General features: G+C 47.9%; 1 protein-coding gene across 4 annotated transcripts in view; it reads right to left on the bottom strand.

Annotated features, from left to right (window-relative positions):
• POMT2 (protein O-mannosyltransferase 2) overlaps window positions 1-25238 on the bottom strand; it is a 43065-nt gene that overhangs the window by 13667 nt on the left and 4160 nt on the right. For all 4 annotated transcript variants that reach the window (XM_066273171.1, XM_066273172.1, XM_066273174.1 and 1 more), the window contains 9 exons: window positions 19210-19314; window positions 17115-17223; window positions 15317-15425; window positions 13380-13539; window positions 11985-12091; window positions 10778-10860; window positions 8205-8314; window positions 4334-4400; window positions 969-1038 (listed from right to left, as the gene is read on the bottom strand). In XM_066273171.1, coding sequence (XP_066129268.1) covers window positions 969-1038; window positions 4334-4400; window positions 8205-8314; window positions 10778-10860; window positions 11985-12091; window positions 13380-13539; window positions 15317-15425; window positions 17115-17223; window positions 19210-19314 — 920 coding nt within the window. The remainder of the gene's footprint in view (window positions 1-968; window positions 1039-4333; window positions 4401-8204; window positions 8315-10777; window positions 10861-11984; window positions 12092-13379; window positions 13540-15316; window positions 15426-17114; window positions 17224-19209; window positions 19315-25238) is intronic.

Here is a 25238-nt window from a genome sequence, read left to right as displayed (position 1 = left end):
TTTTTCATGCTTGCTTTTGTGCTCATTGTTGTAGATTTTTTTAACTTGCATTTTCCGCTTTTTCACACTTGTCTTTGCGCTCATTGTTTCGCACTTGTTACTGGTAAATTACAGTAGGTTACATTTTGCCACGTTCTGCCCAGAAATGGCTCAGAAAAGATTTTCGTACAGTTAAAAGTGATCCAGTTTGCAAAAGTGAATGGAAATCATGAAAATATCCTGGAATAATATCAAGATTGAGATCGTTGTCAAATTATTTAAGAAGTGTGGCATTTCAAACGCCACAGATGGAACTGAGGACAAGGCCATATATGAAGAGTGATTGATTCGTCATCAGACACAGATGAGGACAAGCTAATGGATCGGAGTTTTGACAGTGATGAAGAGTTGTAGGAATTTTATGATGAATAAAACTTGAGTTCAATAACTTTAATATATTTTTTTTCAAATTTCAGGCCCCAAAATTAGGGTACATCTTAAACATGGGGAAATACGGTAGAGGTTGGCGTGGTAATTCCTTACTATCTTGTCAGCTCTTTGATGCTTTTTAGAAGATGCCTACCTATTGTTCCAGTTTTATAGTTATATTTCAGTTTTCACATTAGTCATTTTCAATGAGAACACTGGTTAAATAAACTAGTTTGCCATATTCTTGGAAAGTAGACTTACATCTTTCTAAAGATAGCCACTTAAGAAGCAGTTCTGGGCAACTGAAATTTTTTCTTTTGTCCTCTAAGAAAGGGAAACTTAAAAATACCTTCAAAGCTCCCCAAAGTCAAACTAGGCAGAGGCTGGTCTGTTTCTTTCACCAACCTCCATAAACCGGTTCGGACATCCGAGCATAGCAGCCTTGATCCATTTACTGGAGCCTCATCCAAGTCTGACTTCTGTTTGTTTTCAGCTTGAAAAGAACTCCCTACCTTTGGTGCCCATTCCATTCGTTTATCCCAAACAACACATTTACTTACTCTTTATGTTCTAGTCGAACGACGTCTCCATGTCTTACAAACTCCACGGGGAATGAAGGGTCTAGGGGATCTGCCAGGAGAAACAAGCACTGATATCTGAAACCATTCCCATTGGGCTGGCAGTGCAAGCCTGCTGGGAGAGTCAGAGTATGGGCATGTGCTACAGGTGCTGTCAGGGTACTACGAGACCAGACAGAGAGGCAGCCAGCTGTTCCAGAGGATTAGAGAAGGGTGTCCCAAAGATAATGTTTGAAAAGACTCTTAAAAGAGAGGGAGGGAGCCCTGGCCGGCTGGCTCAGCAGTAGAGCGTCGGCCCAGCCTGTGGAAGTCCTGGGATCGATTCCCAGCCAGGGCACACAGGAGAAGTGCCTATCTGCTTCTCCACCCTTCCCCTTCTCTATCTCTCTCTTCCCCTCCCACAGCCAAGGCTCCATGGGAGCAAAGTTGGCCCAGGTGCTGAGGATGGCTCCATGGCCTCTGCCTCGGACACTAGAATGGCTCCAATTGCAGCAGAGCAGCACCCCAGATGAGCAGAGCATCGCCCCCTGGTGGGCATGCCGGGTGGATCCAGGTCAGGTGCATGCGGGAGTCTGTCTGCTGACCCACCCACCCCCCATGCCCCGCTTCTCACTTTGGAGATACAAAAAAGAAAAAGAAAGAGGGGGGGGGGGTTGGCCAGGTGAACAAGTGGGGAAAGGCACAGAGGGATGAACAAACACAACTCATTTGAAGGTTCCATATGGTTAAAGTGGGTAGGCAGCAAGACGAATGAGAATAGAAGAGCGTGTGAACAAATGGGGCAGACTGTGTATGCCACACTAGAAAGTGAGCCTTATATGACAGGCACTGAAGCCCCAACTGGAAGATTTTTAAGCCAGGAAGCCAAGTAAAAAGATTTTCCTTTTAGTAGTAAAAATATAGTCTTCTGAAAATTGATTCCATGCAAATTACCATTCTCCCAACTTTCCTCAACATCAAACGTTAAACCCTGCAAATTTGGCCAATGATTATCATGTGCCTGGCAATATACTTGCTAAGGGTGCAGTGAAAATAAATGATGAAATGATAAAAAAGTAAAACGGGACTACAGTTGACACTTGAACAACACAGGTCTAAACTGCACAAGTCCACTTGTATGTGGTTTTTTTCAATAAATATTGAAATAATATTTTCTCTTCTTTATGATTATTTCAATGATGTTTTCTTTTTTCTAGCTTAGGTTACTCTAAGATTACAATATAGAACAGGGGTAGTCAACCTTTTTATACCTACCACCCACTTTTGTATCTCTGTTGGTAGTAAAATTTTCTAACCGCCCACCGGTTCTATAGTAATGGTGATTTATAAAGTAGGGAAGTAACTATACTTTATAAAATTTATAAAGCAGAGTTACAGCAAGTAAAAGCATATAATAATAATTATTTACCAAGTACTTTATGTTGGATTTTCGCTAAGTTTGGCAGAATAAATCTTTATAAAGCAACTTACTATAGTTAAAGCTATCTTTTTATTTATACTTTGGTTGCTCCGCTACACCCACCATGAAAGCTGGAACGCCCACTAGTGGGCGGTAGGGACCAGGTTGACTACCACTGGTCTAGAATATATATAACATACAACATATGTTGTATACACAAAACAATTATTTGGAATAATCATATGTGAATAATCATATACACAAAACAATTATGTGTGTATCAGTGAGACTTCTGGTCAATAGTAAGCTATTAGTAGTTGAGTTCCGGGGAAGTCAAAAGTTATATGTGGATTTCTGACTGCACAGGAAGCCAGTACCACTAACCCCGCATTGTTCAGAAGTCAACTCTATTTCTGCACCATCTAGAAGTCAATACTGACCAGGACCCGGAAAGGTGATGACAATGGCAACAGGATCTGCAGTCATCACAGCCACACAGAAGAATCCGTGCAAATTTCTCTCGTAAACAGTGAGACACTAGCACTCAAGGTCAGGAAGACAAATTTACCAGCACAAATCCCTGGCTCTCAGGAGAATTAGAGAACTAATGTGGGCGTTTAAGGTCTCTTTAAAAGGTTAATCAGCAAGATGACAAATTAAAAAGGTTAATGGAGAGGAAAATTTATTTCATATGAATTGGGAGGCATTCTAGAACTCAAAGACCTCAGTCCATACTACAAGCACTTCCCACAGTGCTTGTAGCTACCCACCTTCACACAAATCCCTAGCTGCTTGGGTGAAATGCAGCTACTTTAACCTAGAAGCCACAGTGAAATAACAGACCAGGGATGTTCAAAGACTTGGCATGTGCCCCATAACTTTCAAAGTAAAGCTGGTCTTCTCTCGTAACACCTCATTGTGATAGATCACTTAAGTTTGGCATGTTGAATCAAAACACAATCAATACCAATATTAAAAAGGCATAAACACAGACCCTGCCCAAGAGTATCATCATTTATAATACTGAAGAATAGGATGCCAAGACAGTGATTGTGTAGGCCACATTTCCAATCCAAAAACAAGGCAAGAGGAGGAGGTAGGGAAGGAACGAAGAAGGTGAATTTTGATGAGCATCCGCCACTTCCCCTCGAAGGCTCAGGAGCAGCTGACTCGAGACAGGCTGAGCCAGGCGGTGTTTGCTGGGGAGTCACGGAGAATGCCTGTGGCACAGGACAAGCTACAGGGGCCCAGGCAGTGAAGAGGAGATGTTCTCTGCTCTCTCGCAGCTGCAGCGGAAGGCACAGCCTGCAGGCAGCTAGCTGTCTGACCAGATATAGCCCATCTCACAAAGCCCTGAGAGCCAGACAGGTATGCCTCAGAGCAGCTTTGCCCAGGCCAGGCAGAGGCAAATCAGCAGGCACTGAGTGAGGTACCAGACGCCAGCCTACACAAGCCCAGGCACAGGGCTGGCGGGCAGGCCCTCAGATGTCGGTCCAGGGATGACCAGTGGAGAGCGACACTCCATCATATGAAAACAACTTGAGCTCCATCATATGCGAGGGTCTGCAATGCGTGGAGTGTTCTAAATAGGAAATGAGAGCAGCCACCATGGGCCCCAGCTGGGGCTACTCACCAGCCCTCGGTGGCATGCCCAGGTAATCCTCTGGATTAAGTCTGAGCCCTGGCCCTGCTCTCTGGCTTCAAAATGAAAGCTCTAAGAGCAAGATCTTATCCGCCTTGCTCACTGCTAATCCCCTACTGACAGCACTTTGAAAATAGTAACTGCTCAACAAATAATTGTTGAGAGGATAACTGAGACAGGAAAGACGTTGTCAAAGAATGCTCAGGAAAGCCCATCTCGATACCCTTCCTTTGGAGACACGAGGAATGTTAAGGAGAGCTCGGAGTAAGTAGTAACACCAGAAGCATCAGTTCCCTATCACATTACCTGAGCTTGTATTATGCTTCTTGATAATCCACAGGTTGTTGTAGTCCTTGTGCAAATAGGTGGTGACCTGGGTGAGGGTAGGGGCAGGGAGGAAGGGGTGGGAGGGAGAATACCATCACTAGCAGCACAAACAGGACAATCGACAGCAAACTGACATTGCTGAAGCTTTTCAGAAGCCCCAGCCACCAAGCCGAGGGCCGAGTTTCCCAGCAGGACTCGGCAGTAGCATTGGTGAGGGAGATTCCCCTTCCTCTGCAGTCAAGAGGACTCTTCCCACCACAGCCTTTGGCTCTGTCTCTTTAGTATCTACCTGCATCTTCAGTGCCAGCCTCCCCGAAGGAAGAACCACAATAACTTATGGAACAGTCTCCAATACACAAAGAGGATTTAGTTCGTTTTAAAGAGTAAGACCACGCCTCAAATTTTCTAAATGAAAAATTCATGCTATTATATTTTCTAGAACGTGGCCAAATGACACTAAAAAGTTCCATAAATATCTCATCCTGGAAGCCTGAAGTCTTAGCCCAGAGCCATTGTATATCCACTGATTTATACATATGTGTGTACACCTGCATGGAATGCTGTGATTAATCTAACAGCATTAGTCTGGAAACAGTAGAAATGTCCAAAGTGGAGGGCTAGTTAACATGATGGTGTGTCCTCAGGACCGAATATTACACAGCCGCAACGAATGGTTCACAGCATTTTTTTTTTTACCAGCACAGGAAACGGCTTATAAAATGCTGGTGCTGAAATGGCTACCATTTATCAGCAGGCACCGTTCCAAGCACGGGGCAGGTCTTATCTCTGTGCTATATGCACTGTGCTTACTTTGCCCACAAGGAGACTGAGGCTAAGTGGTTTGCCAAGGTCACACAACTTACTAGCTGAAGAGTCAGGATTGAAGCTGAGGCAGCAAACTCCAGTGCTCTCGGGATGGAGACTGTACACACACAGTCATGCTAACTATGTAACCAAGAACGTAAACTCCCAGGAACAACAGAAACCCAGGCATTTCTCTTACAACATAACCATTTATAACTCCAGTTGGTCAAAACATGACTGATTTACTTGCAAAGAGATTTGAAATTAATATGATGAAAGTAGTTATGCAGGTATTGTGGCTGATTCCAGTGGCTTTGCTTTCTCAGGAAAGAATGAGGGCTGATGGTATTGACACACAAGAAGCTGGACGGCGGGGGCGGCCACACTCCTGAGCCAACGCTGCGCACGGCCCCGCTCTGCTCTGCTCGGGCGCGCTCAAGTTTTGTGGTGCTCCTATGTGCACTCCCTATTTTTTTTGACAAATCATTATTATTAAAATTCCTATTAAAAATTACTTCTTTGAGTACAGTCCATGGCCTTTTTTCCCCATCGAAACATTTGTTTTCACAGCCGAGTAGTTTACAGCACACGGCTTCCTAGGAACACAGGGATCCTGCTTCGGCAGAATGCTGTGCAGAACACTCTATGGGTAAACACTGATTTTCTGAGATTATATGTAGCTTTTGTTCTCTTTTTTATACTTTTTGTGTCTTCTAATTTTATTTGTAAATGTAATGCTTTAAAAACACTTAAGTTTGAGACCTAGAGACACTGACAAGACATTAAGCGACAGGGCGGGGAGGGCCACTGGAGGTTAGTCCGCTCCACACCCCCCACCAGCATTTACAGATGAGGAAATGGCTGAGAAAGGCCTGGTACATCAGCGATGACAAAGCCAGACTCTTTTGTCCCCTGGCCCAACGTGCTCTCTCTCTATACCACCATCTCCCATGCCTCCACACCTGGGCTGCAAGTGTACACACTAAGACTAGCTGATAGGGTCCTTCAGAACTTGGCCTTTCTCCCCCCCTTGCACAGTGTAGATATTCCTGGTCACCACCCCTGTGACTTTATTATCTTCTACATGACACCTGTGGTAGGTATCGCCACAGCACGGCTAGCCGTGGTCTTCTGCGCTGGCGGTACATTAGCCTCTTCCGCAGAGCTTCAAGTCCAAACAAAAAGGCACAGTGCATACACATCCTACATCGAGCAAATCAGAATCTTTGGGGTGGAGCCCAGGCCTGTTGAGAAGCTCTCCAATGCATTCTAAAGTGCAACCTGGGCTGAAAATCACAGGACTAGAGATGAGAAACTGAGTATAAAACTGATTGCCCTGGGTCAACTTTCTAGTATGAGTAAATAAGGAAATAATAATAAAATACTTTTGAAAAGCAAAACATTTCTGCAAAGTAAAGATACTGGTCATTTTGCAAGAAGAGAGGCTTCACTTCCAAGTTTCTGAGAGTAACAGCCTGCCCTGCAGCCTCCACTTCCTCACATCATCCGCTCCCCTCGTCCCTGCGTCTGAGACTTCCGCCCTCACCGCGCACTTCTGCCCTCACCCTCGTCAGCGTTGGGAGGTCTCTGCAGCACTTGAACTGTTCTCTCTCCTCTGGAGACTTCCCTGTGCGCTCTCCTCCAGCTCTCCCCCCACCGTCCCCTTCTCTCCTTGTTAGCCTCTTCCTGCACCACTCTGAGCATCTTTAACGCTACCTTAAACGTTGCTGTTCCCAGGGTTCCTTCTGGCCCTTCTCCCTCTCCACGCCCTTTCTGGGCAATGTCACCCAATCCTGCTGTGTCGCTAAACCCAGATGCTACAGGCTCAGAGCTCTCTCCTGTGACAAGCCCCAGATCTAAACTACACAAAAGAAACTCGCCCGTCTTCAAAGTCACTCTGCCTCCTTCCTTTCTGGTTGTGGTGAAGCAGCATTAGCACAAATACTCCTGCACCTCCCGGCTACACACCTGGACGTAGCTCACTGCTGGCAACCATCAGTTCCTGGACCCCGACATCTGACCTGTGAAGTGTTTGCTGAATCAATTCCTACCTCCATCCTCTGTTCACCATCCTTTGCTCCAGCTATTGCCTCCTCACTGGTTCTTCACCCCGGTCTGCCCCCTCAATCCATCACACTCTTGCTGGAGTTATCTTTCCACACCAGAGATCTAACCACATCTTGTCATCCATTCATAACTTTCAGTGCCTCCCCGGTGTCTATGGAACAGTCAAATCTACTGTAACACACAAGGCGTCCCGCAATCTGGTCCCACCGACCTCTCCAACATCCTGCCCTCCCTTATCGGCACCGTCCACCACAAGCACGCCTCCCCCTCCTTGCAGGGACATGGACAGTATCGCTCACTCAGGAGATAATACTGACGGTTAACCTTCCAAAGTGCCCTTTACATGGACTATCCATTTAATCCTCACAACAACAATCTGATGATGGAGAGAGGTACTATTTTTTCCCCCAATTTAAAGGTGAGGACACAGAAAGGTATCCTCATACTTTAGTGCAGGGGTCTCAAATCCACGAAGTTTGATTAGTCTGCGGGCCGCGAGTTTGAGACCCCTGCTTTAGTGGGACCAGGACTGAAGCCCAGATAATCTGGTCTGGCTCCCAGGTCTGTGTTTATAGCCACTGCACTTGACTCATCATCTACTCTATGCCAGGCACTGTGCTAGGCACCTGGGCCTCCCAGGAGCTAACCATCAAGGAGCAAAGAGATGGGGGAGAGGCAGACTCAGAATCCAATATGAAAACTACACAGGCCTATAATGGGGCTGAGAAAGCCCCTCATAGCAGAGGACCTAACCCAGGACCAGGCAGTGGTGGCTCAGGTGGTCAGAGGGGAACAGCTGAGCTGAAACCTAAGGAAACCTGGGTTAGCCGGAGGAAAGAGGAAAAGGGTGCAGGAGGAGGATGAATGTTTCAAGCATGGGAAATGGTGCAAGCAAAGGATGGGAAGCAAGAAAGGGACAGGTTCAGTCCCGCAAAGGTCTGGTGTTGCTGCAATACAAGTGCACCCAAGGCTCACTGACCTGCTGCTGGCGGGCGCCGATGCCCTCGGGATAGAGGTGCCTGTGGGAGTGCAGATAGCCGATGGCCATCCGCAGGTTCTTCACGGTGATCACAGAGCCGTAGGCCAGGTCTAGGAGGAAGGCAGCGGTGGAGGGTGTGCGCAGGCCCAGTGCTAGAAGCTGCCCCGACGGAGAGGGGCCTCCCAAACCACAGGGCTCACTAACCCGCTCACAGCCTGCACCGGTGCAGGGACTGCCTAAAGCAGCGTGCACAGCTGTCCTCGGCTCCTACAGGTGCCCTCCTCGCCCCTCCCTCCTAAGAACTTCAGAGAAGCTGGGTAGTAACAATGTTACTAAAGCACTGCTTGTAATATCAAAAGATCACAAACAACCTGCCCTTCAGGCAAGGTCTGGATACACATTCAATGGAATAAACAAAGAAGCATTTTATGTCTTGAACCGGAATGTTCTCCAAGGTATAGGTTATGATGGAGGTTAAGACAGACTTGTGCTTCTGCATCTAGTACCATATGAAGTAACTGTTTAATGATATTTGGAAAATTTTCTTTTACTCTGAATAAAAAATACACACAACACACAGAATAAAGCCCAGAGCATCCTCTCCCCTGCAGGCCCTGGGCTGGCTTTTTAGAAGCCTCATTTCCTTTTTACTGCCCCTTTTCTCAGTACCCTCAAATCTGGCTGCCCTGCCGTTCCCCGCTCTGCTGAGACAGGCCCCCTCCACCCAGAGCTGGCCTCTACTCTTCTGCTCACTCATATGGTCCACAGGCTGCACCAAGGACACAGCGCTCACAGGCAGCAGGGCCTGGCTGCAGCCATGGCGAGCCCATCTTGGGGAAGATGGCTTCATGATGAACTGATGAGCACCAGGAATGTGCAAGGGCTCCAGCAAAAGTGTGACAATGTGTGACACTGTGGGAGCCCAGAGCGGGGTCACATGAGTTCTCGCCCAGGGAGTAAGAAGAGGACGGCTTGATGGAAGAGAACAAAGCTGAGCTCGGCTTTTTAAATGACAAATGGGCAACTGCAAACCCCCACAGCCTTAGGCTCTAAGTTCTCAGTGCGGGCTGACATAGGCAGCCCTGAATGCTGCTGACAGCCCTGGCTTTCCAAGACGCTCTCTGTCCCTCCTTCTGAACCTCACGCTCCCTCGAGAACCGCTCCTTCACAGCTCCTTCCCTAGGTCCCCTTCCTCCTGCATCCCCCAAGGCCCTGACCTAAGCCTTGTTCTCCCCCTCTTTCTGGGTCCCAACCGTCACAACCACTGCCACAGCATCAATCACCCCTTCACTTGGCCGAGTCCTTTGAAAGCTCCAGCCCAAGCCCCCGGCCCCACTGCATGGATTGCCCCACGCATCTCAAAGTCAACCTCCCTGATGTAGACCTCAGTATCTGCCATTCCAAACCAACTTTTTGTCTGCTTTCCCATTTCTCACTCTTCCCACCGTCTCGGAGGGCCTGCTGTGTCCCAGGCACTGTGAAAGGCACAGAGAGACTAAAGACACAGTACTTGGCTCCAGGAAACAATCACCTGGGCTCCAGTCCTTAGCGACGTCGGTGTCCTCCCTTACGCTGTCCAGTTTCCCGTGTACATGCCCGTCTGTCTTACCTCTGTGGCTCGGTGCCAGCTCAGTGCCTGCAGCAGCTTTCCAGAGGGCACCTCCGGCCTCCCACCCCAGCCTCTCCCTGCCACCCTGCACTTGGCCACCAGTGTCACCTCCCCGCGGCAGGCTTCCTGGCCTGCTTTCTGCCTAAACACTTCCGCGGGCTCTCCAGTGCCTGTTTAATGAAGTCAAACACCTCATGCAGACATTTCAAACCCTCAGAATCTGGGTTCAAACCCCCAACCTATTTGTTCAACCTTATCTTCCAGGACTTTTCTGCATATACCCTGTGCCTTGAGCTTGCCTGGTCCTTGGTCTTGGTCATGCTGCCCCTTCGGCCCAATATGCCCTTTCCTCCGTCTCCATCTGCTGAAATCTACTCATTCTCCCAGGGCGTGACTCCAAGGCAACTCCCTCTGTGGACTCTAGCGCCCTTCCACTGCCAGCTCTGGTGGTCCCTTGCACCCTCCCATCCCCACCGCTCTGCGTTCCCTCTGTATATATAGACTTAACACACAGTCTTTCAGTAGAGAGCCCCACACCAGACTGCGCTCTGGAGGACATCCACCGACAGCCTACAGCACAGCTAACACTTGCTCAGCTACTATCTGTGAATAAGTGAATGCGTGAGTCACAGAACACCGTGGTGGAGACTGACCAGTGGCCCTGAAGGTCCTTGTTTTTCCATCAGGTTCCCTCGGTGGGCCCTCCCACACAGCTGGCATGGAAGTTTTCACAGGTGCAATGGAGAACTTTCTCTTTTGGTCAAAGACTTTGCTGCTCAGGATGTCTACCTCTGCACTTCCTGTGTCCCCAACTCATTCTCTTGAGGAGCTGTACTAGAAATAACTGCATCTTTCTCCCTCTTTGCCACCTACAGGCTAAAATAACTCAAGCTATCATACTCGTCTTTTCTAATTCAATTCCCGGAAAGCCCTCTGCCCCTTTTGTAGGCCGGGAGAGACTCACACTCAGGGACGGAAGCATTGTGCAGGTTGTTTCCTGAAAGCCGGGCCTGGAAGGCGGAACTGAAGAAGCCATCGCCAGGACCACTGTGGGAAGGAGGAGCAGAAGAAAGCCAAGTTAATGGGGTGAAACCATGATTTCCGAGGAGCCCTAGAAAGAGTCTTCTCGGTTTGTTTAAAAGAAGGACAACCACACCCTGGCCAGGTGGCTCCGTGCATAAAGCACTGACCTGGTGTGCCAGAGGTCATGGGTTTGACCCCTGGTCAGGGCATGTACGAGAAGCAATCAATGAGTGCACAACTAAATGGAACAACTAAGTGAAACAATGAGTTGATGCTTCTCTCTCTCTCTCTCCGCCCCACCCCCAAATCTATGGAAAAATTAAAAAGAGAAGAAGTACAAGCAGAGTGGCAGTGAGGTACCGTGAGACAGACATGGGTGACGGAGCAGGAGAAACGGGGGCTCAAACCCCGACCCAGCCACTGCCTAGCCAGGAGCACTTCGGGGACCCAGCTCTGCCACCGCCTAGCCAGGAGCACTTCGGGACCCAGCTCTGCCACTGCCTAGCCAGGAGCACTTCGGGACCCAGCTCTGCCACTGCCTAGCCAGGAGCACTTCGGGGACCCAGCTCTGCCACTGCCTAGCCAGGAGCACTTCGGGACCCAGCTCTGCCACTGCCTAGCCAGGAGCACTTCGGGGACCCAGCTCTGCCACTGCCTAGCCAGGAGCACTTCGGGACCCAGCTCTGCCACTGCCTAGCCAGGAGCACTTCGGGACCCAGCTCTGCTCAGCCTCAGCTCCTCACTCATCAATTGGGGGTTTAAGCAAATCAAAACTCAGACATGATTATAATGAAATGCGATAATGGGTACAAAACACTGCACATTGTTCCTGGCACTTAGTAGCTACCCATTAAATAGGAACTGCTGGTGTTATTACTATTATTATCCTCACCCCAGCTGCACACCCTATGGCGGCCCGAGCCTGTTAAGCACAAGGGACTTTGTTTAGGTATAAGGAGCTGTTGGGAAACCCTTCACTAAGGGGGTTGGCCTTTCTGAACATTTTGGAAATCCAAAAGACAGAATGTAGGAGCAAATAAACAGAAAAACACTGGGTCCCCGTCCTACCATCCCAACCACAGGCCCAGGAAACCACACGCCATCCACGGGCTCAGCAGCCGCGAGAGGCTAGGAAGGCTCCGCTGTACCTTTTATTCAGCACCATGAAGTGAACGGCGTACATGGCCGTGTAGAGAGCCAGCGGCAGCGCTATGAGGCACAGGATGCGAGCGGTCAGGTGTTTCCCCACGGTCACCTGCAAACAGCCAGTATGGGGTGTGGGCATACAGGGCTCTGTTATTTCTGATACATTCTATGTGCATTATATATAAGAGCTTATGTATAAGTCACAATCATAAAAAATAACTAAAAAACGAATGGCCATAAGGAGTATGTGGAAACCCTTATTGTTCCCATAACACCCCACCCCCCACTGAAACAATGCAGGGCCCTGACCAGAGCCAGCCTCTGCTGCCTGTCCTGGACCTCAGCTGGGACCTCCCTGTCACTGCACCACCAGCACAGCGCTGCCCGTCTCCTCAGCACCCTCTCATCGGTCCCCTCTACACCCCGGCCACACCGAGCCCTGCACTCTCCCTGTGCTCCCTGCCCTGTGCCAGCCCCACCCAGCACACGATGTGACTGCTCCTGCTGTAACTTCAGGCCTCAGCGTCCCCCCGGAGCCCTCCTGCATCACCCGAGACTGGGTGTGTGCCCTCCTCTGATCTCCCACAGAACCTGTTTGCTGAGTCACAATTGCCTGTTTACCTACTTTCCTCTCTCACTGTCTAGAGGACAGGGATCTTGGTTTCATCCTCTGCACACTGTGTCGCCCTTAGTGGAGAGCCTGTCGGTATTTTCTGAATGAATAAACGAACTTGTTGGGACTTGGTTCAGAGGTAATGGAGAAGCATCACAGTTACATAGTCCAGGCCTGGAGTCAGCCAGGGGTTTATTCAGTCAGTGTGAACCTGGACCTGCCTCTTACTACCTGTATGACCTGGGGACATCATCACCGCTCTACGGCTTGATTTTCTCATTTGCAAAGAGAGGGTTGTGACAGAAAGAAAATGAAATACGCATCTCGCATGGTGCCTGGCACAAAAACGGCCCTTAGTAAACAATATTGTAAGAAACCCTAATGGTCCTTCCTGGCTTCCAAATCTGGAAACCGGGAGTCAGAAAAAGAAAACTGTGAGCTCAGAAGGTCCCCCTAACCATTCCACCTAAGGTCCCATGCAGTCAGTGTCTACAATATACTTGGCAGAATCCCCTGGCTGGGTAGTTTGCAGAACATTTAAAAATCACTGCAGAAACAAGTACCAAAAGACAGTTCCAAGAATGCTGGGCCACCCTCCCCTCTATAGTTCTCCAGCCCCTTAGCTGCGAGGCGCTCCCTGCTGGCCTGGCCAACAGAGGGCGGCTGGGTCCGGCCGCCTCAGCCAGGGACACAGCCACTCCGCGCCTGCAAGAGGGACAGGCCACTGGCTCTGCTGAGCAACACTGGGGAGCAAAGACACTTCGACAAGTACTCAGGTTCTCACCAGCGAAAGACTGAGGTCTCCAAACAGGTGCCAAAGGTCTGATATGGTGTTCCACCCCACTTGCAGGATGATAAAGAGGCCAACAAACTTGACCCCTAAAGCACCAGCCAGATTAATGCCAGTCAGGCTGAGCCAGAACCACCAGGGGGCAGAGAAGGGCCTGAAAACCAACAAGACACAGAGTTCAGTTTGGCATCTGGAAGCAGACCCAAGAGCAAGGGCAGCAGCGGGCAAGGGCAGAGGCTCCCTGACTCGGGAGGCCAAGCTGGGCCCTCTGATTGAGGGCTCCCAGCCCCAGGGGACCACGTAGCTCCAGGGAGGGTATGGTCTGCGAAACCCTCGAAACTGCAGAGCGCAGTGTGAGGTGAGCAGGGTCTTTGCCCGTGGACAGGGTCACCGCTTTCCTGGCTAAGCACAGAACTTCAAGTAAGCAAGAGGCTTGCTCTGCTGTAGTAACCACTCATGCGGAAGTCAAAGGAAAATCCAGAGAAGCGACTGGATTCAGTCAGCCCTCTCCTTCGTGTCACCTCGGGACCCTGTAAAAGCCACATTATCGAGTGCTTACTATGTGTCAGGCTCTGTTCCAAGCAGTCTATACATATGAACACTTTAGCCTTCACTGACCCCATGGGGTAGATCTAATTATTGTCCTCTTGTTACACATGAGGAAATCAAAGTACAGAGAGGCTAAGTAACATGGCTAGCAAGCGTGGAGCACAGTTCCAACCCCGGCAGTCGGTTCCAAGGTTTGCTATACTTAGAGCACCTAGCACTCTGTACTGCCAATTTCTTATCATCTGGCTACCTTCCCTGCCAGAGTGAACGCTGCTTAACAGCCCGGACCTAAGTACGCCTGGACTGCAGCTCCTAGCACAGTGCCTGACACACGGTATGCACAAGAACTGCAGGTGGAAGTGAATGTGAAGGAAACAGAAGATAACTCAAAGCCAGAGCGAGCTGGTGGCCACTGGATCAGGCTGTATTAGCATAACATGACTTTATGAGCTTTGCCATGGTAAAACCAGGCTGACTTCTGGAAGTGCCCAGGCGGAGCCAGTTCTTTTGGTTTGAATAGAATGAATGACCCACTCTATTCTTTCATAAGTAGAAGAATGATCTGGAAAAGACTATCCTGGCCCTCAAGAACAGCTTTAGAACTGAGCAAAGTCTGCAGGGATCCCCTGGATGCTAGAGACCACCCAAGCCAAGCTTGGTATACATAATTCCCATGGTTAGGTCAGGACTGGGGGCAGGGCGCAAACGGTTCCCAAGCAGTAGCTATTCTAGTTCTCTCCCCTCCAGGGTGGAGGGCGTGAAGGGCGGAGCTGTCCTGGGACCTCCCAACCAGCACCTATACCGAAGGGTGGCCTGTAAGATGGCGGGAAGGCATTAGGACCCCTCCGTAACAAATGCAAACCCCACCTAAATTCACCCCCTGTAAAAATGATAATATTCTTGAAAACTACAACTGACATTTTCTTAATCTTATGTAAAGCAAAACCAAGTATTATCTACAGAAAACTTTTTTTTTTTTTTAAAACTTTATTTTTTTTTAAATTTTATTTTATTTATTCATTTTTAGAGAGGAAGAGAGAAGATAGAGAGACAGACAGAGAGAGAGAAGGGGGGAGGAGCTGGAAGCATCAACTCCCATATGTGCCTTGACCAGGCAAGCCCAGGGTTTCGAACTGGCGACCTCAGCATTTCCAGGTTGATGCTTTATCCACTGCGCCACCACAGGTCAGGCCAGAAAACTTTTTTTTAAATCTATGTTTATGATCTAAAATGGGCAATCTAAGTTTTTTAAAAAGTTGGCTTGCCTTAAACTCAGCTTCAAGACAAGTCCTCTAGGCACCCACCCTGTCCCCGGCCATCACAGAAGCTATGGAGCTACTGCAGCTTCTGAGCCCCCCACTCCCAAAGATGGGGTTTCTGACCTGTCAGCACAGGAGTTGTACTTGACCATGCTCAGCATGGCAGCCATGATGAAGAACATCAAGATGGGGTCAAGGAGGATGTACTGGGACAGAGTGAGGCATCCTGTGTCTGAAAAACATGAGCTCAGTGGTCAAACGGTGGAATCAGAGGGGGCCCCGAGAACCAAACACCCCAGCAATAAGGAACAGTCTCTGTTGTGCTTAACTGAACTGCACATAAGAATGTAAGCAGTCAAGACTAGATGGGCCACTGAGGCACAGGAGAGGTGGAAGGCCACAGCTTGGGGTACTCCAAACCCAATGACATGAAACAGAATCTCACACTGCTTCCAGGCCCTTGACCCAAGAAAGGATCATGCCACTCATTCAAATAGAGCAGTCCCCAGACAAGGGCTCCTGCTCATTTCCACCATCAAAAAGGAAGTTCTGCCACCTTGCTTATATAGCCACAAACAACCTACACCTAAGATAGTCTCACCTTTTTACATGAAGTCTCTATTGGGAGTTGATTCTCCACACAGGTGGCAAAGTGATCTTCTGAAACAATTGCATTACCACATGCCACTGCTTAAACTCTCCAACGTCTTCCCATCTCACTCCGACTGACAACCTCCGCATGACAGTGCCAAGGCCTGCTGGTTTCCCTGCCTACTCAGCCTCCTCTCCCAGCATCCCCTGCCTCACCGGCCTTGCTAGTCCCTGACTCCGCCAAGGCTGCCTTATACCAGGACTGGCGCGCGTGCTGTTCCCTCTGCCTGAACACTCTTCCCTCCCTCCCATCTCTGCATGGCTTCATCTTTTGCTTCACTCAGGTCTCTGCTCAAGGCCCCCCCCCCCCCCCCCCGGGAGCTCTTCGCTGAACACCCTCCTAAAACACAGTCACTCCCAGGTCTCTACTCCTTACCTGCCATGTTCTACACTGCATTTGCTGCTTAGGCTGTCACCTCACAGACTTAGTAATTTACTGGCTTATTTATTGTCTGCCCCACTACTGAGCAAGCTCCAAGATAACAGAGTGTCTCATCAGCGTCTCCTGAGGCCAAGAAAAGTGGCCTAGCACAGAGGATTTTACTTGAATGAAAAAATGAATAAATGGCTGAATGAATAACTGAAAGGGGAAATTTAAGACACGAGGAAAAAGCCACCAATCCTCTACAGAAAGCTCTATAATCTTAAAGCATACCTATCAAAACATGGCCAGAATCACCCACCCCTAAAATACCCACCTAAAGTGGTCTGGACTTCTTTACACATTAAGCTCTATAAGGGTATGAATGCCCTTCAGAAGAGCAAGGCTAGCTAGCAACAGATCGATCTCTGCGGATCAGCTCTCAACTAGCCAAGTGAGGATTATCCACAGAAAATACCTAAGTCCCCATTTTGCTATCCCCTGCTACCTAGCTACTTCTGAGGCATCTGCCCTTGTGTTCTGCTAAAATTAGTTCAAGGAGTACAAACTAATCTTGATAGTAATCTAACAGAAGCATAATCACACACACACACACACACACACACACACAATTTATCTTCTCATCCAATTCAATCTCAAACGTGGGCAACCTAGAGATCATCTATTCCTCCTTGGGTTACCCATGCCAACTCTCCCTTCCAATAAGGTAAAGGCTTGCAACATACAAGTGTTTACACGTAAGTATTACTAGTGAATAAAATGAGATTTGTAATATATTTACTCAATCATAAGTTACTTAAGAACAGGATCTTTGAGCCTGTTGGTTTTTAGTTACGTTCACAGTGTGGTAGTCAATTCCCCAAAGGTCTGTGGTGTAAGACAACTCACCGAACGTGAGGAGGGCGGCAGTGAGCAGCGCCGCCGCCCGGGACTTAGACAGCTCCAGCACAGTGAGGTAGGCAAAGGGGATCAGCAAGGAGCCCAGGAACGCACAGAACTGCGGAAGAAAAGGGAAGCAGTCCAATAACCAGCTAAGCTAAGCCTCAGGGACCCATCTGACTTGGTACAAACTTAGGTTTAAGATGGGGGATCCTGGGAGGGGGGAGGGAGGAGGTTGGGGAAGGGGCAGAGCACAAAGAAAACCTGTTAGAAGGTGACAGAAGACAGTTGGACTTTGGGTGATGGGAATGCAGCATAATCAAATGTCAAAATAACCTGGAGATGTTTTCTCTGAACATATGTACCCTGATTTATCAATGTCACCCCATTAAAATTAATAATTTAAAAATGTATGAAAAAAAAGATGGGGGATCCTAATGAGGTATGACATGGTGACATAAAATCACCTGGAATATGAATAAAGGAGAAAGCGGTGGTATAACAGTGAAGCATCAAGTCAAGCAACATTTATGTTCCCATTGAGCTGCAACTTGTGCACTGACACAAAATCAGCCAAATCCAGCCAGGAAGGTGTGGGCAGGGTGGCACAATGTTTTCAAGCGGGGGGGTGCCTCAGTTGGACTGCCCCACACTGCTTGCTGTGACCAAGTCACATCTCTCTCTGCACCTCAGCCTCCCCTCTGTGCAATGTGAAGCACAGGAGTTCCTACCTCACAGGGTTTACTCTGAAGAGTAAATGACCTAAAGTTTATTAACACACAGGAAGTACTTGATAAACATTAGCTTCTATTGCAAAACTGTGGGTACAAGTTAAGAAAGCCCTCTCTGAAGGTGTTTTACTATTTTAGAGAATTCTAATGTTATTTCTGTGATTTCTCCCTTGGCACTTTTCTTCAATCATAACAAGAATCACTCTTGAATCGACGGGTTGTATTTTGATTTTAGAAAAAGGATGGCTTCACATTTCAGTATCTGGAGGGTTGTTTTTTGTTTTGTTTTGTTCTGTTTTGTTTTGAACCACAAGCCTTCTTTGTACCTCCCGACACTGTCCATCAAAAATAAACAGACAAGCCCAGGGAAATGGAAACTCTCACATTTGGGCTGTCACTTTCTGTCAACAGAAAGCAATGTGCCCTAGTGTGAAAGGGTGCAAGGCTATTATATTTGGTCTTCTCAATTCTCACAGAAAGTTCACAGTGAGTCAGGCCTACATCCAATTATGCATGCTGTGTGGTATTCAAACGTCATTAAGAAAACACAGGGTCACTTAGAACATAAACTTGAAGGTATGGGACACTTCTTGTTTAACATGACATGACATGACCATGAAATTACCCAATGATTAACCCTAATAAGCACTTTGCATTTATCTAAAGTGTTTGAGCTCCTCAAGGGAAGGGGTTTGTAACGCAACTTGCTTTGAGAGCTCCACAATGACAGTCAGTTTCTTCAGGTTTCATTTAGCTACAGGTACGGTGTCCCCAGAGCTGGGTGTTTAGGCCCTGCCATGCTCCATCAAAGCTGGGGCTGGGGCTCAGGGCACACAGGGAGTGAGCACACACATGGCCTCCCTTCAAAGGCTGGAAAGCCTCTTGCGTGTGCCTGAAACCTTCCCAGGAAAGAAGTAGGACCTGGTGACAGGAGGGTGGGGATGCTGAAATCTTAAGGAAAGGCCCTCAGAGTTAGGCAATACGCCAGCCACCGTGGTCTGAGAGAGAAGGATGTGGAGCTGCCGATGTGCTGAGACCCCCGCTGGGACCATAGGAGACTCCTGGCTGCCAGGATTCCAGGCTGCTCTCCTGCCTGTCGCCTGACATCTCACACGGGCAGGGTAACAGGTGACAGGGTGGGCTTGCTCCTATCTCTGTAACCTCCACATCATCTGTGGCCTCCCCTCCCCCTCTTCCCCACACCAGTTCTGAATCTCTGCACCTGAATTTCTACTACAGGTGTGAGTCCCTTCATCCTCTCCCCACCCCACAGTCCGTTTATCTACACCTGCCCGCACTCCAGGGCTTCCAGCCGTAACACTTCCGACTGAGTGTGCCCAGGGTGCGGGGAGGCTACAGTCGGGAAGCCTTACTCCTCTCATTCCCATGTAGTTGTGATGCTCGTATTTGTCCCCAGGCTTCTGGAACATAAAGGTACCATCATATCCACTCAGGTAGCCAGCAAGACCGATCAGCATCTGAGAGGAAAGGAACAAACAATAAAAATGAGAGATCTTAGAAAGGAGATTCCTCCATCCCTGAATTTCCCTCTCACTGTACCCAGACTTCGGCTTCCCTTGACAAATGTCCATAGAAGGAGTTGACGATGTGACATTTTCTCCTGCAGCTGTTGCAAAGCAAAGAATCTTCTGTCTATAGAGCTCATTGCTTGAGACAAATCCTCTCTTGTGTTAAGGCCAAGTTCTTGAGAAAAGTGCAAACCGAACACTTAGGGAGAAAAAAATCCCACAACATGAAGAGCAGGGCCAGCGAGGGGCTCTCATTCAGCCTTCCTTCATTTGCTGTGAAATCAGACAGCTCCTGGGGGAGCCCGTGGGCGGGGCTGACTCCTGGGAGGCTGGCCCACTGAACGGAAATGCGGCTCCCAGTCAGAATGAGGAGGGAGAAAACAGGCCACATTTTTACACACCAGGAATAGAGAGAAGCGAAGAAAATGGAAAAGAGGAAAGACTGTTGCATTTCCCTAGAGAGGAAGAGAAACATCCCAGTGGAAAAAATGCCTATAGGCCAGAGACTTGGTTTCTCCTTTTTCCAGGATTCCAAAGGGAGGCAACCGTGGCACACCCCAAACCAGAGCAAATGAGCCATAAACTAAGACGTAAATCCTTCACAACATTTGAGACGATCATTTGAGAGGATTTCTATCTTCCCTTGACCATCAACAGTGTAAAATTCTCTTTTCACACAAGCAATCAGAAGCAGCTAAAACCTAAAAACTGCCAGCAAATGCCAGTGTCTGTCACAGCCCCGGGCTGCCCCAGCCTGATCCCTGTGTTCCGGTTAGGCTGTGTAGAGAGAAAGCCCCTCCCAGCAACACTGCTTGTGGCGCTTGGATTTGGACTACTAACCAGCTCACTCTTTTCTCTAGTTGTTCTAAACAGAGCCACTCTCTGTAGTTCTTTTTTTTTTTTACTTCTTTTCCAAGTGAGAGGTAGAGATGCAGAGACAGACTCCCACCACATGTGCCCCAACCAGGATCCACCCAGCAACCCTTGTCTGGAGCCGATACTCTGTCCATCTGGGGCCATGCTCACAACCAAGCTATTTTCATCACCTGAGGCGAAGGCACCACGAAGCCATCCCCAGTGTCCAGGGCTGATGCACTCAAACCAGTGGAGAAATGAAATGATTGTGGGAGAGGGAGACAGAGAGAGAGAGAGAGAGAAAGGGGAGGAGTAGAGAAGCAGATGGTCAGTTCTCCTGTGTGCCTAGACTGGGAATCAAATCCAGCATCCACACACCAGGCCAATGCTCTACCACTGAGCCAACCAGCCAGCGCCCACTCTTTGTAGTTCTATGTCAAGGTATAGAAGCCTGAGTTCAGCAGTAATTGATTATAATACCTTGTTTTAATAAAAATTTTAAAAATTAAAAAAAAGAAATCCCATGGTCCAGAACTAAAACTGACAGGTGACAATCAAAATGGATGTTTCTTCCCACATGGGTTCTCAGAGGACAAATCTGCCTGGTGCTGGTCTATATGCCCAGACTGCTTGGCTGGTCCAGGACAGTAAGGAAATACACAGGCGGTTTGGACCTCAGTGCCTCCTGTGCTAGCTCCCTAATCCTGGATACTACTTACTATCTCTGAACTACAAGTCATAAAACAAGGGATGTGAAGGTAAGACGTGATGCTGCAGGCAAAACACCTGGCACTATGCCAAGTACTTAGCAGGCACTCAGAACTCCTACCCTCAGTTCCCTTAAGGTTATAAGTAGCACTGAGCTAATTTCCTAACTACCTCATTCACATCAATAAGAAAAAGAACACCCTACTAGGAAAAAAGGCAAATTCATAGAAAGCAAAATACAAATAAATATATAAAAAAGAAACGTTCAACCTAACTAATAAAAGACATGCAATGAAAACAGTGATATACCAATTTTTACTCTCAAATCGGCAGTCTTGACAATATAATCTAATCACACCGTGCTGGCAATGGTGTCAGGGAAGTGGACACCCTCATATAATATTAGTGGAACTATATATTAATTACGATATTTTTTTCAGAAAAACTTAGTAATAACTAATGTAAATATTTTTAATTAAATTTATTGGGGTGACACTCTAACAGAAATTTAATTTTAATTTTTTTTTTTTTTTATTCATTTTAGAAAGGAGAGAGAGAGAAAGGAGAGAGACAGAGAGAGAAGGGGGGGAGGAGCAGGAAGCATCAACTCCCATATGTGCCTTGACCAGGCAAGCCCAGGGTTTCGAACCGGCGACCTCAGCATTTCCAGGTCGACACTTTATCCACTGCGCCACCACAGGTCAGGCCTCTAACAGAAATTTAAATGTCCATTTGACTCATTAGTTTGCTTGCCAAGATTCTTTTAGATACACCTATACAACTATGAAAAGATACAGGTTCAAGGATGTTCATGCAACATTTTTTGTTATAACTAAAAATTGGAAATAACATAAATGCTCACAATTGAAGAGGGGTAAAATAATTTATGCACATGTATAATGGAATGATATGGTCATTAAAAAGAATAAAGTACATTTTTATGTGCTAATGTGAAAAGAAGTAAAGATACATCATGTTTAGAATACTATTTTTGGCCCTGGCTGGAAGCTCGGTGGATAGAGCATCAGCCTGGTGTACAGATGTCCTGGCTTCGATTCCCAGTCAAAGCCCACAGGAGAAGCTACCATCTGCTTCTCTTCCCCGTCTCCTCCTCTTCCCCTCCTACAGCCAGTGGCTTGATTGTTCAAGCAATGCCCTGGGTGCTAAGGATAGTTCAGTTTTTCCCAGCACATTGGCCTCAGGCACTAAAAATAGCTTGGTACTCGAGCACTGGCCACAGAATGGGTTGCCAGGTGGATCCTGGTCGAGTCGCATGCAGGAGTCTGCCTCACTATCTCCCCTCCAAGTTGCTGTCTGACCTGTGGTGGCACAGTTAATAATGCGTTGACCTAGAATGCTGAGGTTGCTGGTTCAAAATTACAGACTTACACAGTTAAGGCAGAAAGGAGAAGCAACCAGTACAAGTTGATGCTTCCCACTCTTCCCCTCCCTCCATTTCTCTTTCTCTAAAATCAATAAATAAAATATTTATTTTAAAAAATAAAATACAAGTTGCTAAACAATTTTAGTCTGATCCCATTTGTATAACGTGTTGTTCATGTAAACTAGTATTGATGTGTGTATAAATATCTACACACTTATATTTGTTTAAAAAGTTACTAGGAGGATATATAAGAAGCTGTTAACAAAGGTGACCCATTACCTCTGAAGAACAGAAAAGTGAGGGAAAGGAGTTTTTAATCTCTTTCCTTCTACACTGATCAATTTTTTTACTCTGTACAGGCATTTTAATTTCTTTAAAAGGACCTATTCTTCGAGAGCCCCCAGGTGCCCAGGGCTGGGGGCCCGTGTGAAGCGGCAGGTACGGGACTCAGTACTGCAGGAGAAAACTCCTGGCTCGCCAGTGAAAGAGGCTTTTGATTCTTTGACGGGCTTGGCCTCAGAACCTGTGCAAGGTACTCTGCTTTCTCTCCCAGGTTTCTGCTTTGCTGCCGACTCTCCTTCCACCAGGTAGAGCACAGGACCACCAGGAGACGAGTAGAGGAACTGATGGACTGCCCTCCCTGGGGGCAGCCTTAGGAGCCCCCACTTCTCACCGCACACACGGGCAGGATGTGCGAAAGGGGAGGCTTCAGGGAAAACACGCAGCCAGCGTGTTCCACATCTTCACTGTGCTGAGCACAGGGGATTCCCAAAACAGGCAGTCCCCAACTGTGAGGTGAGGCTGGGTTTCCTATGAAAACCTCCTCTCCAGAGACCTGGTTGCCGGCTGGCCCACTGCACACATTCAATACCTGCTGCTGCTTCACCCTTTGCGTAGTTGTTTTCATGCTTGCTAACTCTAGGAGTGAGTTTTTTGTTGTTGTTTTTTTTTTTAAAAATGAAATTAGTTCCAGTTCCAGTTTTATTAACTTAAAATCATGTTTGTTTGATAACCAATTTATGGAAACAAGAAGAACATATATTTGCCTTTTTTTTTTTTAAATGAAGCTGGAAACGGGGAGAGACAGCCAGATAGACTCCCATATGCGCCCGACTGGGATCCACCCGGCACGCCCACCAGGGGCGACGCTCTGCCCACCAGGGGGCGATGCTCTGCCCCTCCGGGGCGTCGCTCTGCTGAGACCAGAGCCACTCTAGCGCCTGGGGCAGGGGCCAAGGAGCCATCCCCAGCGCCCGGGCCATCCTTGCCCCAATGGAGCCTTGGCTGCGGGAGGGGAAGAGAGAGACAGAGAGGAAGGAGGGGCGGGGGTGGAGAAGCAAATGGGCGCTTCTCCTATGTGCCCTGGCCGGGAATCGAACCCGGGTCCCCCGCACGCCAGGCCGACGCTCTACCGCTGAGCCAACCGGCCAGGGCCTATTTGCCTTTTTTAATGTTGCCTTCCTTACACACGTACAATCGTACTCTGGATGGTCAGGAGGCACGAGGACGTATGTGAAAGTTCGTGCTACTCAAAGGGCTAATTCTATGTTAGTAACAGATATAGTCTGAGCGCTGAAGCCAGGCAAGCTCAAGAGGCAGTGTGATGTAATGCTCGAGAGGGCGGACTCTACGCCAGCCTGCACCTTGACTGTCACATATTAGCTTTGCTGCCTACGGCAAACGACTTCTCCTTTCCAAGCCCAGTTTCCCCATCTGTAAAATGAAGGTTTTACTTCACAGGGTTGGTCTGATGATTAGGTAAGATCATGCATCTAAAGTGACTAGAATAAACTAAGTGTTCAACTGCTCTCATGTTTACTGTTGTTATCTTAGAAATGAGACAGAAAAAGGCATAATAATTCTGCTCTGGGCTCAGAGCTAAAGTTGAACTAGGCCGTCTATCCCATGTCCCCACCTGCCAGGGCCTTCTCCGTGGCCCCTAGCCCCAGCTCCCGTGTCTTCCTAAGCCCATCTGTCTATCCCGACTACCTCGGCCACACCTTCCTCCCCAGTACTCCGGGATCACCCCCCACTTCATAACAGGCAAATTCCTGTCCCCTTGGCACTGAGATCTCAGCCTCCAGTGAGGAAACAAGGCCTGAGTGAATGCAGGGCTGACCCATTACCCTTCTCAGGTGTTTGTTTTTAAAAGAGTAAAATGAATTCTCATTGGTGGAATCTCTAACTGTAAAACATGTGAAAAGAACAGGTCAGACAATGTATGTGCTGGAAGGAAGGAGGGGGAAACAGGTTTCACTCCCCGAGGACATCAGCTTCCCTGAGCTTTACGCAGCATATTCCTTCTCTCCATTTCTTTATATATGTATTTTTTATTTATTGATATCAGAGAGAAAAGAGGGAAGAGAGAGGGAAAGACAGAAACATAGATGAGTCCTGTATGTGCCCTGACAGGGTATTGAACCGGCAACCTTTTGTGCTTCTTTGGGAAGAGGCCCTAACCAACCAAGCCACCCAGCCAAAAAGGCTCTTTTTTCCAACTGAAAGTCATATACTATAAAGTTCAACATTTTAATGTATACAATTTAGTGCTCTTTAGTTTATTCACAAGGTTATGCAACCATTACCACTACCTTGTTCCAGAACATTTCATCACCCCAAAAAGAACTCTGCACCCATTCAGGCACTCCCCAAACCTCCCTCCCTGCAGACCCCGACAACTACGAATCTTTCTGTCTCTGGATTTGTCAATTTGAGACCTTTCATATAAATGGAATCAGACCATATGTGACCTTTTGTACCTGGCTTTTTCACTTAGCATCATGTTTATAAGATCCATCCATGTTGTGGCATGTATCAATACTTCATCCTATTTTAATAGTGGAATAAAATTCCAATTTATAGAAATACCACATTTTGCTTATCCATCCATCAGCTGATGGACTCCCTCTCCATTTCTGAGCCCAGA

This window comes from Saccopteryx bilineata, chromosome 4, assembly GCF_036850765.1.
Source record: "Saccopteryx bilineata isolate mSacBil1 chromosome 4, mSacBil1_pri_phased_curated, whole genome shotgun sequence".
Taxonomy (NCBI): domain Eukaryota; kingdom Metazoa; phylum Chordata; class Mammalia; order Chiroptera; family Emballonuridae; genus Saccopteryx; species Saccopteryx bilineata.
This window is presented reverse-complemented; position numbering and strand designations above follow the sequence as displayed.